The following is a 16,825-nucleotide window of genomic DNA, read 5'->3' as shown; positions in this document are numbered from 1 at the left end:
TGTGGCCTCTAGGCTGTAGGTTTCCCATGCCTGGGTTAGAAATACCTAAAGAAAACGCAGTTTCTCTGGTACTTCTATGGATGTGTGATGTCATCAATATAGCTCTCTGTGATGCAGGTCATAACTGTTCTCTGCCTTTCTGTCCTGTGTAATTTTTGTCTATGTCCTCCCCAAAGTTTGCATGGTAAGTTCTATCCAATGTTCTGGGCATCTTCTTTGTGTTCTATTGATACCAAAAGAGTACCAATGGTGTGTAGAGACTATTATCCCTTGTTTGCATGATGTGGCCAGCTCATCTTCCAGATAATTTTTTAAAATGATAACATGGGATAAGTGACAGAGAATTGGCCTTGGAGTCAAGAGAATTTGGGTTTAAGTCCTGCCTCTTATACATATTGTCTGTGTGACCGTAAGGAATTCATTTAACTTCTAAATGCCCCAGACAAATCTAGAAACTATAAATTATTGAGAAGATGTGACCTCCATTGACAGAAGGAGTTTCCTTCTCCAGGAGTTCCCAATGAAATCACAGGTCTAGTCTATGTCCTTCTCCTTTGCATGATTCCTCCTTCATAATTCTTGATTTGCATGTGTTTTTGTCATCTGATTCTTCATTGTCCTTTGACTGGTCAACAACTTTGAGCCTTCAGAGACTTAAATATTCCCTGACTACTACTAGCCATGTAACATAGCCAGAAGAACACTGATGTTAAAAAGCTGGGTCTTTGCTTCTGGAACATGTTTGGAGTCCTTAAAAGAAGTTGGCATTTTCTTAAAGGCAATTTAGCTCATTATCCTTCTTGTGTTCAATTCTGAGCCTGGCTCATTATCCATTTGCAATATATAATCTCCATAAGTTGTCCATCCAATTGCATATCATAGTCTGTACAACTGGTGTTCTTCATCCGTTTCATTTCCCCTATTTGGAGAGAAAGGCCAAATTCTTTTAAGTCATTATTAATTTCATTTAGGAAGCCTTATGATGGGCTAATGTTTAATGAAATCTGCACTGTGTCTGCTAACAAATGGAAACATTTGGAAGACCATGATTTATAATGAATCCCTCTTCAACTTAGCAGCCACATTGGGGTTCTCCATGACAGTGTCAATCAGTTTTGGCAAGTATTTCCCTGTTTTATTCATTGCTTTATCTTAATAATCTGTGTATCATTGAATAAGGCCCTTTCTCTTCTCTTTTTCAAGAATTCTTGTAAAATTTTTCCATATGCAAAGGTGATGCCTTGTTAGCGGAAAAGTTCAAAAGTAGTATTTTGACTTTTTAGAATGCCCTTTTCTTTTAGTCAACAAATACAACAAAATGTACTGGGGGATTTTATATTTTCTACAAGTAGTCTGCTGTGGAATGTTGCTTGCAAAACCCTACTTCTTCCATTATCATCAGCTCACAGCCTCAACTATCTTTTCAGAGTCCTATAGATATCTTTCCTATTTTACTAGAAATTATAACCTTGGAAAGTTCTTAGAACAGATCCCTCTTCTTTCATCAAAGATGTTCAACATGTATGAAATTTTTGTATTTCCATGCCATTAAATAACAAATAAATGAATGAGAATAGCTAAAATTACTACATGCCAAGCCACTGTGCTAGGTATTGATGTCCTTTTGGTCATCTTTTGGGGGACAATGTTAAGATTCAAGATTTTTCCACACCTTTAGGTACTTTAAGCACTGATGTCTCAAAGCCCTCCAAACTACATCACCTTCAGGACATAATTCCTTCCTAGAATCCTGTTCTAGTTCATCTCCCTTTCCTATCTTTGTTTTTGTCCATTCTGTTTCCTCTAAATTGCACACTATATAGTTATCTCATTGCATTCTTTGAATTTTATGTTAATGTGGGGTTTTGCTCTAAAAAATCTATGGTCTGGCCCTCTAGAAACAGTTTATTCAGGAGTGGTTTTCACATGAATAATGAGTCATTTCCTGTCCATTAAAATATAATCAATTTCATCTTTTATGATGTTATTTGGTATTCACCATGTCCAAAACTTTCCAAATCTTTTCTTGGAGTAAGCATTCATGATATATAGGTGCAAGGCTTCACTACAATCTATAAATTCTTGACCTCCTTCATTCCTTACTCTTGGACCACATTTTCCAAAATATATTTTGCATTTTTCCCTCAGAGCCATCTACATTTCCTTTGAAGTCATTGAATATAAGAATAGAGGGGTTTTTAAAATTAGGATAAACTTAGCAAGTTTTTCTTTTCTTTTTTTTAAATTAGAAGTGTTATACATTTCCTAGTTACTGACACATAGGATGCAAAAATTTTCATGGATCCTTTTGCAAATACTTATCTTGAATATAGCAGCAAGGTGGCACAGTGGGTAGAATACTAGCCTGAGAGTCAAAAGGACCTGAGTTCAAATATTGCCTCAGACACTTACTAGCTGTGTGACCCTAGGTAAGTCACTTAACTTTGCCTCAGTTCCTCATCTGTAAAATGAGAAATGCAAAACCACTCCAATATCTTTGACAGAAAACCCCAAATGAGGTTACAAAGAGTTGGACATGACTGAAAAGACTGAACAACAAATCCTGAATTTCACAATATGGGATGACTCCATGTCCCATGAAATAATGTTTCCTGAGACTTGGTAGACTGATAACAATAAAACTAAAATTCTATGACTTAACTTGTCTTTGGATGCAGGATAAAGCCAGCTCCACCAACTCCTTTATCTCACTCTCCAAGGAGAACCTGCAAGCCATGCTTCAGTTGAGCTACAACTGCCTTTATACTTGTTTCATTTGTAGGGAATGTCAAGATTGATAAAGTTTGGTTTATCCAGTAGTATGTCATTGGACAAGGATCTCACATTTCAGTACAAACAGATAAGATAATGTTTATGTCACTCTAAAATTTGTGATTCCCAGAATCTTCCACTCCATTTTCTGCCCTTCTGCAACCATTGATGTAATAGTCAGACCCAACAGCAATGAGGATCATTTTATGTTTTTCTCTGCTTCAAGCCAATGCCAAAAAAATTCATCACTAAGTGACCACGCGTTGATGACATGTTTAGCTAAATTGATTTTCAGAAATCTGTTTCTGGAACAATACTTAAAGCATCTCCTACACAGTGGAATTGTCAGAGCTTTCATTCCTTTTGCATGGTTTTCTAAAAGGTAAGACCTCCACTCCTCTACCTCCCCCCAAAGGGCAAGACTCTTGCATAGTCAAGGTTACCTCTATGCTACAATGAGGCATTGGAGTAGAACTTGATAGAGAAACATAAATTTAATTAAATAAACTTCTATGACTTAAGTTTTTTTCTCTAGCTCTAACCAAATGCTTCTAATTTTATATCAGGGGTGATTTTTTTTTTTGGGGAGGCAATCAGGGTTAAATGACTTGTCCAGAGTCCCAGAGCTAGTAAGGGTCTGAAGCTGGATTTGAACTCAGGTCCTCATGATTCCAGGGTGGCTGCTCTATCCACAGCACCACCTAGTTGCCCCTCAGTGATTATTTACCTATATGAAACTTTTTTTGGGGGAGGTGTTGTAATTAGCTTGATACTTACCTACCTCTGTTCAAATATCTCTGTGCAGTAATAGTTAAATGGATTGTTAAACTAAATAAAAGGAAGTATATTTGTATCATAATGAACATAATACAAAACATTGGATCTAGACTCAAAGGATATGATTTTGAGTCCCAACTCAGTTTACTACCTGTACAATGCTTCTCAGTGTGGTCAAGGATCCCTGGGAATCCCCAAGATCATTTCAATGGGTTTGTGAGGTCAAAGCTATTCTCATAATAATGCTGCAATATTTTAATTTCAGATATAGTGAATATCAATAGATATAATTCACATAAATTGAAGCTCTTTGACCTCAATTTTGAAGAATATAAAGACCAAAAATTTTATACATCTACTAGGATAGATGTTTAAAGTCCCTTCTAGCTCCAAGTCATATGATCTTATGAAAATTTTAATCTTTACTTAGCAGTAGAGATTTCTCTTGGGGTCTTCCAACATGAGTTGTTAGCATCTGAGTGCTTGATACTATTTAGTAGGTTATGCCTATACTCACCATTTTGCTCACAACCTAATGATTCATTTATTTAAATCTCAGAATCCCAGGGTTCAAATTTACTTTATAACCTTTCACCTATCCATAATGTGATTCAAATTATCCAGAGATAAATCCATAATACCCTGGATTCTCTATGTGACATGAGCACAAAATTCAGTTCACTTATAAGACAGATCTATCTTGAATACTACCCAGAGGGGTTTATTATTACAAATGACAGATGGATCCTTTTACGACACTGTCTTATTTATAGGTAAAAGTTTTTTTTTTCTACAGAGTTCAATGGAACAAAATTGCTTCCTAATACATGAATTTCATTTAAATGGTGTACCATCCCTATAACATACACAGGGAAATATCCTTTTCAAGTACCACTGTTTGTATCTCTTAGACTATATGTTGTCTAACTTTATGGTAATGGAGAGTTTTCACAGTGGGAGTTTCCCTGCATGAGACAATTACAGGTCTGGCCTCCCCCCAACATAGATAAGATAGATTTATGCACATACACAATTCCAATCCCACTGTCTACCGTTTAACTTCACCCAGAAAATCACTAATTTAACTTTTTAATAGTTGGAAATCAAGCCAGAAATAGCCATAGCAAATAAAAGAAGAGAAAGCTAAGAAGGGAAGGTTCCTCTTATTAATGGTAAAAAGGGGAAAGAGTCTTCTCTCTGAATTTGCACACAATTCTGTAATCATTCCGAAAGTGGAAGTAGCATTTCTGTTCTGGCGAAAATGCAATTTGGGGAACTTCAACCATTTAAGAACTAATAACTTATTGGCCAACTCTAAGAACATTTATTTCATGCTAACCTTCCCCCCTTCCCCCAGCATATAGATATGTCAGAATGAAATAAATATATAATATAAATGTATGCTTGTATCTATGTGTATACAATATGCTGCACATGTACGTAGACCTGTATATACATATCACACATATTTTGATTCATTTTAATGACCCTAAACGCATTTCTGCTTTGCCATGTTATATGACTGTTATGTATGTGTACACACACATACACAGAGTAAGGTAATACACACACAATATTATGCATTATCATATTATTTGTATGGAAATAGCACTCACATACAATACATCCATATACTTATGTAGTGTATATAGACGTACATCTGCATCGGCTTGTATGATGCCCAATATTTCCCAAACCTTGCTTTTCACCAAGCATTGCTCTGCACAAAGCACTCTCCGGATCCACGAGGAAACCACATGGTCTTTCTACATCATTTTAAAACTCTCAGGCAAGCTGCCTACTGCAACATGGCTCACACGCTCAGTCCTAACTTCCATCTATTGCTTGTAACAAATCCATCCAGGCGAAATCCCTCCCTTTCAATCAGTCTGGACATCGGATTTTTAAAAATATAAAACCTATAGACCCTCCGCCTATACCATTCAGGATCAGAAAAGGAAAAAGAGGGCGGGGGGGGGGGGGGATCGGTGGCGTAGGTGGAAGCGCTTCCATCCTGGGGGAGGCTGGGAACACAGCCAAAGACAGCCTTCCTTAGAGGACAGGTCTAAGCATCGCCTCCTTTGTTCTTTCTCCCTGTGATGCTGCATCTCCTTTTCTATTCTCCAGTACCGGTCGCCTGTGGGAATTTTGCTGGTTTGCTTTTTTCTTTTAAACTGAGTCGGGATTCTTTTCCTTTTAGGTTCCATCTCGTTCCCCTACCGGATAGAGCCTGTTTTCCCGACACCCCTTCCCCCTAGCTCCTTCCCCGGGAGACCTGGGGGCGGGCATGGGACTGGTCGCGATGAGGGGTTCGCTCGCTAGGTAGCCTAGCCTAGACCTGCACTACCCGGGCTTCTTGGGGCACTCGCCAGCATTTTTATGCTTAAAATGGTCAATAGAAACGAGACCTATCCCCGTCTCTCCCAACCCATTCCAGGGATGCGGAAGGATGGGGCTCCCTGGGGGCTGGGCTCCTCTTTGGACCTCTAGTCGCTCTCACCCCTCCCCCCGGGAAGAGGAAGGTGGATTGCAAAAGCGATACTTGGGCAGAGCGGCGGCCGCCTCTCCAGCAGGCATTTTGGGGGCCCCCAGCTCCCACGGCCGGCCCGGTTTTGCATTCCACTCCAGACCCCCCGAACTCCAGCCTGCCTGTGTATGTGTGCGTATGTGTGTGTGTGTGCATATGTGCACTGCCCTGCTTCCCAGATCCACCGTGTGTCCCACTCCCGCCCCATCCCTCTCTCTCCCTCTCCCAGGCCTCCGCTCGGCCGGCCGGCTCTGGCCCCTTATATAGCTCTCTAAAAATAGCTCGCCTTACACCGCCTTGTAAGGCAGAAGGGAGATCGGGCTCGCTCCAATCCCCAGACCCCTCGGCTGCCAAGCTCCGCCCCGGGGCCCGTCTCTCTGCCCCCGATTGGTCCTGAGTGACTTCATGAGCCCCCCCCTCCGTTTACCTTACATGGTCACACGTTGCCTTAATGGACGCTTTCTTCCAAGATCCCACGACTGCGCGGAGAGGAGTGAGGAGGGAGGGAGATTGGGGAGGGGGAAGTGGAGCAGCAGCAGGAGAAGGAGGAGGGGAAAGAAAGGGAGGGGGGGAGGACTACAAACTAGCAGGGATGGGGTGGGGGGTGGGGAGGGAAGGGGGGGGAAGCGATCGCGAGAAAAAAAAAATGCAACCTCCCAAAATAAAGAGCAAAGATTGCATTAGGAGCGAACAGCAATGCAGAAATAGATGGCTGCTTCGTGTCAGTGAGTTTGCATCCCCCTTCCTGGTCCACGAGCTGGAGTGATTAGAGCCCTGGAAGGGAATTATTGCATTTACTACAGTGGAGAAGTACCCCTTTCCTGGCAGCCGTTTCCACTGTACATGTTGGATGCCTCTCTCCATCCTCTTTCACTCTCTCTTCTCTCATCTCCTCTCTCCCTTTCTCCTCCGCATTGATTTTTTTTTAAAGTGTGACTGAAACGAAACAAAACAAACCAAAAGGGACCCTGGATTTATGCCTTTTTTGGGGGGTGAGACAAACAAACAAATAGACAAACAAACAAACAAAACTGTGGAAGGGGGAGGGTTTCTCCTCCTGCTTTGCCCAGCAGCAGCAGCAGCATGGACGTGTTGGCTAGTTATAGTATATTCCAGGAGCTGCAACTTGTCCACGACACCGGCTACTTCTCAGCTTTGCCATCCCTGGAGGAGAACTGGCAGCAGGTGAATGATTTAAATTACTTGTGTAAATCTTGTAGCGGCGAGACGCTGGGGCTGCGTTGGTGCGGGCTTTGGGGTTTTTAAGGTGGTTTTTGGGGTTTTTTTGGTGTGTGTGTGTATGTATATGTGTGTATTTGTATTTGTTGTTTAAAATGTTTCCTGAAACATACATACTCTAACCTTACCCCCTTTCCCCCTCCCCCTTCCCCCCACCCCCATTTGCCAAACTGAGCAGTCCGGTCAGAGCTGTCTGTATTCAATCATAAACACACGTCCATACACTCGCAGTCTTGCAGACCATTCCGTTGTAGAGATCCGCTTAACTTCTCGGTTTAGGGTTGGGATGGTTGATTGGATAGCGATATGTCTATAGAGATATGTGCATGTATTGGATTATGGATATTACTTATCCCTGCTTAGTAACAAGTCAGGTTGATCGCTTTCAGCTGATTTTGACAATTGGCAGGTGGTGGAAAAGGGATCGGAGAGGGTATTTTCAGCTAATTAGTGTGTCCATAAAACAAACAATAAAAAGCTTCATTCGGGGGAATTGAAAGGGTGGGCAAAGAGATAGCCGAGAACCAGAAACCAAAGACACTAAGCAATACCTAGGAGTGGGGCATGAAAGTGCATTTGTTTTAGAGTTATATTTTCAGCTTCCGCCCCCATGGAGTCAAACGCCTCTAGAAGAGAAGAGGAAAAAAAAGAAAAGAAAAAAAACAACCCAGTCCCCTTCAGCTACTGTTTGTTCTCATTCCTGAGAACCCTTTTGGTTCGTGCTGGCAGCCACACACCGCTTAGAAAGGGGTGTGGTGTGTTTTTGTGTTTTATTTTACCTTATTTAAAATAGGAGCCTTGAGAAACTAATATGATGCTTGAGGAGACCCCGCATCCAGGTCTTCAGGTGGTCTGGAGGAGGGAGAAGTGGGTTTGATTTCTATTCTTAGACCATACAGTGTTGCAGCACAATCTACTTCTGTGAGAGTGGATAAAGAAACTGGCAGTAGAACATGTGGGTAGCTAAAAATCATGGTTCTGCCGGGCTCCAGCCCTTCAGAGGTGGGGGAGGGGGGCATCCTTCAGGGAAGGCTGTGACCCTGGCTAAATTTGCGCGATTTTCCCCAAGATGTGGGTGAGCAGAGGTCAGTAAATCCAAGGAGAGGATCCACATTTTTTCCTGTTGACAATATTAACTTCTAGTCCCTTCTTAAGAACCCACTTTGCCATTGGTAATAGACGTGAGAGGAACAGCATGTGGCTGCCAGGGTAACTTCGATGCCCTATGACAGCACTTGTTAAGACTAATGAACTGCTGGATTTCCTCTTTGCAGGGATACAGAGCAGTATTTGCCAGCATTAAGCTGATGTGTAAGTTACTTCTCTGCTAAGTGAGCTTTTTGCACAAGGATCGTGTAGAGGGATGATGGCAACACCAGTTCTCTTTTATTGTACCATTGTTACCTAGCTGAGCAGTGATTAGATACTGGGAGCTTTCCTCAAGGTTCTGGCCCTCCTTCTCTCTGTGTATATAAGTGTACACGCACATATGCATGCCAGTGTGACTGTTCTGTCGGATATATTTGACTTTACCTCTCTGTGACAGTAATGAATACGTTTTCACACATTATTAAGGTTTCATTTATAACTGGCTGTCATATGACATTTATTAAATGCACTTTCTCCCTCTGTCAATAAATACCTGGGTTAAAAATGTTCATCCCTCTCCCCATTTTCTTTAATTTTCCAGTGGGCTAATTAAATTGAAAAACATAATATATTTTCACAATAAAAAAAAGGAAACCTTTTTTTTTTTTTTTTTTTTTTGCCACCAGGCTAGTGGTGTTGAATCAGTTGTATATTAACCACAGTCTAGACAAGTTCAAAGGAAGGCAATCTTGATCTACCTAGCATGTCTAAAGGCTGACACTATATATGATTTGTTGGTATAGTCCTATGGAAGGAAAATGAGTTTTATTTGTTACAGCATTGTATGATGATTAATCATGTAACTTTGTTGTGTTTGAAGTTTTCGTAGTAATAAGTAAGTAATAAGGTTAGAGCCCAAGGCAGTTTCTGAGTAAAGCCTGTTCCCTTCACCCTTTAGTAGCTAGCAGCTTTGGAGTGTGTGAAAACAAACAAACCAAACATACTTGACTTGACTGTGTGATGAAAAGTATCAGATCCATTGTTCCTCATAGACACTCCTTCCCTCCTCCTCCTCCTCCTCCTTGCCCTCCCCACCAAAGTCTTTTAATTGGTTTTCTGATAACAGGAACCAGACTCTCCTCTAGGTTTGGTATAAGCCCTGCACCCCTAACTTTTTACCTCTTTGTCAAAGCACTGTAATCACATGGTTGGAAGCCAGAGTTAGATTTGACTTGTGGGAGAGTGCTTATAATAAACAAAACATCACCTCTAGTAAGATTTCAGCTTTATGTCCTGTAGGCTCAGCTAAATCATGTAACTGTGACTATAACCATTAAGGGGTATTTGTAGTATTAATTTACATATAAATTCCATTTTAAGGTTTGCAAAGTTTTTGTTCTCTATATTATTGTGCCCGTTTTATAGATTTTACTTGTATGTTGCATTTGAAGGATTACAGAGTTTATATTTCCTCTATTATTATGTCTATTACAAATGAAATAACTGCAGTTGTAAGAGACTAAGTGTCATTTCGGTGACTGATACAGGATTTGAGTCCAGGTCTCTTGACTCCAGGTCCAGCACTATTCACCAGGCAATATTGCCTTTCACGGAAGACAACCTCAAACCTGGTTTGCTTTTGGTACCGCCTGGTCTTCTGCCTTATTGCTTTTTAATGGAATATACCAAGGGCAGTTGCATGTAACTGCTGGGCCCAGATAACTCTTCAGGTTTTGAAATTTTGAACACTGATTGCTCAGGACAGCTCAAAGGTATTGCTAAACACTGACAACACCACCGCTACTCTCCACCCGCATCATCCACTCCTCTCTGAAAAAAAAAATAAGAAAAACTCGTTTGCTACCTTTTGCAAGAAACCCTGGGCAAGAGGAAGCTTCCTTGGGACATGGGGCAGGCTGTTCTTTAGAGGAGAAATGGAAGTAATTATTAGATGGTGTTCTCACTCAGATACTAAGAAAAATAACTATCCTTAAAGAGAACCTGAACTAAAGAAGAAAATAGAAAAAAATCTGATATAGTTTTAAGAGAAACTGTGAGTTAGATATTCGTGCCCAGGACTTGTATACATTTGAGGACTAAAGCTGGATTCTTGTTACCTCCATACTTTGTTTCATGCTGATGGGGTAATTTTCTGCTTAATCTTTAGTGAGTCTGGTGTTAACATCAATGGTGGACAGACACAGCATCCAGGATGAGAATTTTGATACTGGTTTTTTAGGCAATGGAATCTGTTACCTTTCATTCAGGGACCCCAATCTATTGTTTTTCCTGTAATTTAAAATAGAAATAAGTCCCCCACTTTAGCTATTATCCATTCCTAGGCTCTGCACACCATGGCTCATGTAATAGCATCTCTCCCCATCATGTAACAGTAAATTACACTGTGCTCATGTGGTCTGTTATTTTGTGGAATGTAACTGACACACAACTCTTAAGGTCCCCAAGTAGACTTCTGAAAACTTGCAAGAAAATTTCTGATAACTCTCTGAAAAATCAGGGGAAAGGCAAAGGTAGGAAGAATGCTGGTGTGGTTTTGAGGGTACTGTTCCATTTTTTGGAAAGGAGACAGATAGCAACATCCTAGCCCTTCCCTCTCAATAGGGATGATGACTTTTCTGGATCTAGCATCCACTTGACTGGTAAACTGACTTGTAGCTTTAGCTAATGGGTACACTTTTTTCAGAGGTTTTTTTTGTTATTTTTTTCAATGCTGAAAATCTGAACACTATGATTTATCCTTGGTCTGTCTGTGTTGTTTCATTGTGGAAGGAAAAGCAGAGGAGAAGGCATAATGTGACGTTCTGTAAGTCTTATTCGGAACCAGTTTTTCTTCATGCCATCAGAAGCATGGCATGTTTATTTGAAAACCGTTTTGAAATTCTGTTAGTTGTTAATGCTGATTCATAATTGGCAGATGGGGTCAGTTTCAGGCCTCTTTTCTGCTTGGAGAAAATTTTCCACTGCTACTGGAAACAAATAAATAAATCAGAGCATTCCTTTCCCCTTCCCCCATGCCTCATTGTTTTAGACTAATGGCATACTTGGCCACTGTAAGAACTAAAGCATCCTAATAATATTGCAGTTTCATCTTAGTTCCAGCCACCCTGAAACACTTTTTAGAAGGGCCTCTGGTACAAGGTGTCTCTAGGGGACAACCTGCAGAAATGGTTGCCTTCCAAGAACAGTCTGTGAGAAAGAGATGGGATTTGGCCTTTGAGCCATGCTCCTTCTTGCCCTACACAGCAAGGAAAGCTGCCTTCTCTGGGCCCTAAAAGCCAAGCGCTATCACAAAAAGGAGGACAAAGCAAACTCAAATCTCCCCATCCTCAGTTTTGTCTTGGTCCCCAATTTGCAAAAAAAAAAAAACCTTTATGAATTATAATTTCTTGGCAACAGCATTGGCTGGGTGAATTTGTAGACACAAAGGAGCCTCTCAAACCACACTGAAAGCATAAAATATCTGGTGCTTGTTTTGTGCGTGATTCGTGTGGTCTTTAGCTACAGTAAATGTATTTCTTCATTTGAAGCAGGGTGGCTATATCTTTTTAAAAATTAGAAATATCTCTCTTATCAAGATTTCTCTTTTTAAAAATATAAGTATGTGTTAGGAGTGAAAGCCCTTAGCCATAGGATTGAATTCAATCTCTGGTCTTTTTATAAATGAGCGGATGTATCAACATTTTCTTCTATTAGAGGGAATCTGCAGTATCAGAGGGTCTCTACTATTGTTCAGCCTAGATTTCCCTGTTGGTGTTTTATAATGAGGTGAACTGTTTGCTTTAAAAATGTTACGGTAGCCAAACTTTTGGGGGGAGAATTAAGAAGGATTATTAGGTTATTAAGAAAAGTGTATATGGAAGAAAATTCTCATTTTCAGTAATATGGAGACATTGTTCCCATCTTTATTGTCAAGAGAAAGAAGATCCCATCCTTTTGATATTTTGTTGGTTTGTTTTTCTTCCTAGAGGAGAGGGTGACATTGGGGTTCCATCCATTGAAAAGACAGAGCAGAAGATGTAGTGTGACAGCCTTTCTCTGAAATGATTTATATGTGTATGTCAGGGGCCGTAGGCATTCAAGTGTGAGAATATTATTATTGTTAATGTTATCATTATCCATTCCCTGCTTGGACCATATCTCTGAACCAAAGGGAACTTTTACCTCTCCTTTGGATTTGGAACCGTCTAAGAGAGGGTGATGATAGGGCTTTTAGTAGTATCTCTGTCTCCTGTATCTCCAGATCCTTTCCTATCCAGAGAATTGAATTGTCACTCTATATTTTAAGCTCTCTGTATACCTGGGAAGTGGTCATTACTGAGTCCTCCTTCAATCCCCCTCCACTGTCAACTTATATCTACTGCTGCAGAGAGAAGAGTTCATTCTGTTCTGTTCAGTCCAAATTGGTACATACTGACATCTTTAACTGCCCCTGTAGCAAAGAGTGGCTGCTAAATGACCCCTGCCTCTCTAATTTTGCTCATTAAGGACAATCTTCTCTCTCTCTTTCTCTGTAAGTTTTTGTTTTAGGATCTGTTACTCTGATGCAAATGCTGTTTCTGTGGTTTTGTTATAATTTTGTTCATTATTCCAGACTTCAGTTAGTGAGTGAGAGAGAGAGGGAGGGAGAGAGAGAGAGAGAGAGAGAGAGAGAGAGAGAGAGAGAGAGAGAGAGAGAGAGTGTGTGTGTGTGTGTGTGTGTGTGTGTGTGTGTGTGTGTGTGTGTGTGTAGATAGGTAGGGCTGGGGTTTGCTGAAAAGTTAGGACAGCTCCCCATCTTAAGTAACTATGGATGGGGGTGGAGATTTATTTCATCTGTATACACTGTATTTCTTTCAGAATTCACCAGAGCCTTTGCTTGGATTAAGCAGGTAGAGTTGTTTTAAACAGGAGGAGTGCTTCCAAGTTAAGATACAGGGATGAAGAGACTATGAACCTCTTACATGATATAACTATTAAAAATATGTTAGATTTGGGGAGGGAATACAGTTGCTATATCTAATCTTCTTTCGTCTTGCTGTCTTCACACTTATTGTCATTAGAGTGGATGTTCATCCTTCAAACACACACACTCACTTGAGAAGAATTCCTTATGAACTTTACAACATTGCTCTTCTGAAGAGTCACGCTTAGGGGAGAAATTCACTGCTAATGGAAGCTTTTTCATCAAGGGATGTGTGATCCAGTGTCCTTGCTTCCTGTTTGAGAGCCTGCTTATTCACAGGATTGCCTTCATAGATCATAGATCCTTCTTGCTTTTTCCTCTGTGTGTGTGTGTGTGTGTGTGTGTGAGTGAGTGTGATCCTAAGAACTTTACCCTGTCAAGGATTTTCATTTATTTAGCTCTCTGAATGGCAGACCACATTGTACGGATGCTATAGCTACTAGTCAATGATAAACATTGGCGTCTGGATCCAATATCAACATCTTGTCAAACTCGAATGCAGGTGTGGTTTTCATGGTGATAACCTTGCCTATTTAATGTGATAAAGGTATCTTTAATACTTGTTTAAAAATATTCTTGCTTTATATTGAAATCAGGGAATCCTTAAGGCTGGTGTGTAACAACAAACGGTTATACAAACTCTTCTACCTGCAGTATAATTGGTGTCTGGGTATGGTTACAAAGTTTATGAAGTCTGCACTAGGTTAGCCGTGAGGCATTGTAGGTGCACTTTCATCTGATAGGCAACTTTTTAAGGTCCCCTAGAATAGTTAAAGCTGGTAAGGGTGTTAGGAATATCCAGCATGAATTTGTATTTATTTCCTGGCCGCCCTAGACCAGGACATAGTGCTCTCTCACAAGTGGTTAGAGCTGGCTATTTGCCTGCCATCTGTCACTAAATATACAGGGTTTGTCAAAGATCCCTGTGTAACATATTGAGAGTCAAGTCTTTGTGCATACAGGTCTGGTTTGGAAGCCAAAGGTAGGAGATTCAATAGAATTTTGAATCTGGAAGGGACTTTAATGATCATATCATCTAACCACCTCATTTGCCAGAGGAAGAAACTGAGACCCTCGAGAAGAGGCAGTACCTTGGTCAAGGTCATGTAGCTACTTAGTGGAAGAATGAGTTCTAGAACCCAGGTGCTCCCAGTTCCCAGATCAGGAGTCCACTCTTACATGGAGTGTGATTGAGAATTGCGCTTAATTCTTCTTGTTCCTTTTATTTTTCATTAAAAGGAGATGATTTCCTTGCTGTTTAATATACAAAATTCTTGGAGATTAGTTATATAATTTAAAAAAATTGTTGTTACCTGAAAGGTCTAGTTCAATAAGTAACCATCACCATGTGAGTAGTGTGGAATTGTGTATGGGGGAGAAATACTTGAAGAGGTAGGTGTGGGAGAATTTGGGTTGGGGGTGGTTCTGGATAGAAGATAGAGCTGGCGTTTCATATAGAAAGCTTCAAACCAGAAAATGCTTTGTCTTTGACCTGCTTCCAGCAAAGCTTGCAGCTCTAATGGAAATCCACGTGCCATTTCATGAAAACCTTTTGTGAAGTGTTTCTAAACTCTTGAGTAGGATGGAGAAACAGCAAGGCTCTGCTGTTTAAATGTTTAACTTGGGGGGGAAGGGAACCTACCCCCCCCCCCCACACACACACACCACTCCACTCCATTTTGCAACAACCAACAAAGAGAAAGCTTCAGTTCTCTTTGTTAATAAGATGGCTTTAGGGGCTGGAAATGATGCAGTATTGGTTCACCTAGTCATTCAGCCCTTGGGAGAAGAGCAGCTGGTTTCCTGGGTATAGGTGAAGGAGTATTCTCTGGTCCCTATCCCTCCCCCCTTTTCCCCAGACTCTCTCAGATCAATATGAAGATGCAAAGAAATCCTAACTGTGAGGTTTAGTCTAGATGTGTTAAGGAGTGAAAGAAGGGTTTGATGAACATTTTTGTAGATATCCACCTCATATCTTGTGAATAACTTGCACTTTAGGAGTAAGGGGCCTTCTGAAGGGTCAGAGCATGAAGAGCTTAGCCCACTGGTTAGAGGGGACTACCAAATAGTATTCAAATATTTTTATTTTGTTCTCACCTGGAAGAGTTAAAGGCAGACCTCTTTGTCTCCCATTCCATAATAAGGGTGCCCAGGGGTTTGCTTAACCTGATCACATTCCATTTCTGGTACACTTGTGTTGTTCAGCATTGCATTTCTCTCCTGACTTGGTTCAAATAATTCATTCTTTGGGCATTCAGCATTAGACAGTCACTTTCCCAGGACTACTTTGAGGTTTTAAAGTGATGGACTTCTATACAGATATTTGTCAGATCATGGCTAATCTGCTTCTCTATATTTCTATAAGCTGTACTCATTCGAAACTGGCTGAGCTTACAGAAGTTGTCCTAATATAAAGAATATGAAGCCATTGAGAGGGATGTAAAATGGGGCTATTTCCAAATATAGTAGGTTCAGGTGTTGTAATAAAGAAAGTATTTGGAATTTGGAATGGTCCTTCTGCCTTCTCTCCTTTTTTCTTAACTGTTTTCTTAACTGATGTTCGTTATCCAAATGTGTAGGATCATAGATTTATAGATGGAAGGGACATTGGAAATCATCTAATGCAACTCCTTCACTTTACAGTTGAGGAAACTGAGGCCCAGAGAAGTTAACTGACTTATCCAAAGCCACAAAGGTGATAAGTGGCCAAGTCAGGTCTGAGCTCTAAGTCTAACATTCTTTCCACTGGAGTATCAGCTTGTATATTCTTTGTCTCCCTCTCTCTATGTAGCTGTGTCTGCCTCTATCTCTCTGTCACTTTTCCCCTCTCTCCCTCTTTTTCTCTCCATTTCTCTCATTCTCTTTTTTTCTTTCCCTTTTTTTTTTTTTTTTTAGAGAATTTTTTTTTCGGTGGGGTTGGCAAAGGAGAACATCATGAAGGAAGTGAAGTGCTGAAATTAAATAATGCTTTCTGGAAAGGTCATGAGATCAATAAAGTTTGCAATTATCTATGGCTAAATTATCCTACTGGGTATATGTCTGCACCAGTGACCTCTATCCCAACTGCAGGGAACTTCCACTCACTTTTCTGACCCTGGTTAGCAGGGATTAAATAGAGAGTGGTCTTGGTGTTGGCACCTAGTATGAGGGGTGGGGAATTCTGCTGGCAATGAAGGGAGTAGAAGCAGAGACTTTCACTAATCTTTTGAAGCTCTGCCCTTTTGTTCATCATCTTTGGTCCTAGTTACAGGCCATGGTATTATAGGCCCCTAATTGGAGTTTATCTGAGTAATTACAATCATAGTATATGATTATGGAATTTGCATTCTTAGGTTGGTAAGATAATAAGGACTTTTATTTATGTAGCACTCTACTGCTTAGAAAACATTTCCCTCACAACAACCCAATTTTAATTTTCTCCCATTTTAAAGATACAAAAACTGAGGGATCTGGAGATT

General features: G+C 40.5%; 1 protein-coding gene across 3 annotated transcripts in view; it reads left to right on the top strand.

Moving 5' to 3' along the window:
- Positions 1-6,703: 6,703 nt before the first annotated feature.
- Positions 6,704-16,825, top strand: part of KLF7 (KLF transcription factor 7) — a 103,562-nt gene continuing 93,440 nt past the window's right edge. For all 3 annotated transcript variants that reach the window (XM_072617394.1, XM_072617393.1, XM_072617392.1), the window contains exon 1: positions 6,704-7,261. In XM_072617394.1, coding sequence (XP_072473495.1) covers positions 7,160-7,261 — 102 coding nt within the window. In that variant the 5' untranslated portion in view covers positions 6,704-7,159. The remainder of the gene's footprint in view (positions 7,262-16,825) is intronic.

Source organism: Notamacropus eugenii, chromosome 6 (genome assembly GCF_028372415.1).
Source record: "Notamacropus eugenii isolate mMacEug1 chromosome 6, mMacEug1.pri_v2, whole genome shotgun sequence".
Classification (NCBI taxonomy): Eukaryota; Metazoa; Chordata; class Mammalia; order Diprotodontia; family Macropodidae; genus Notamacropus; species Notamacropus eugenii.
Note: the sequence above shows the minus strand (reverse complement) of the source record. Positions and strands in the feature narration are given on the sequence as shown.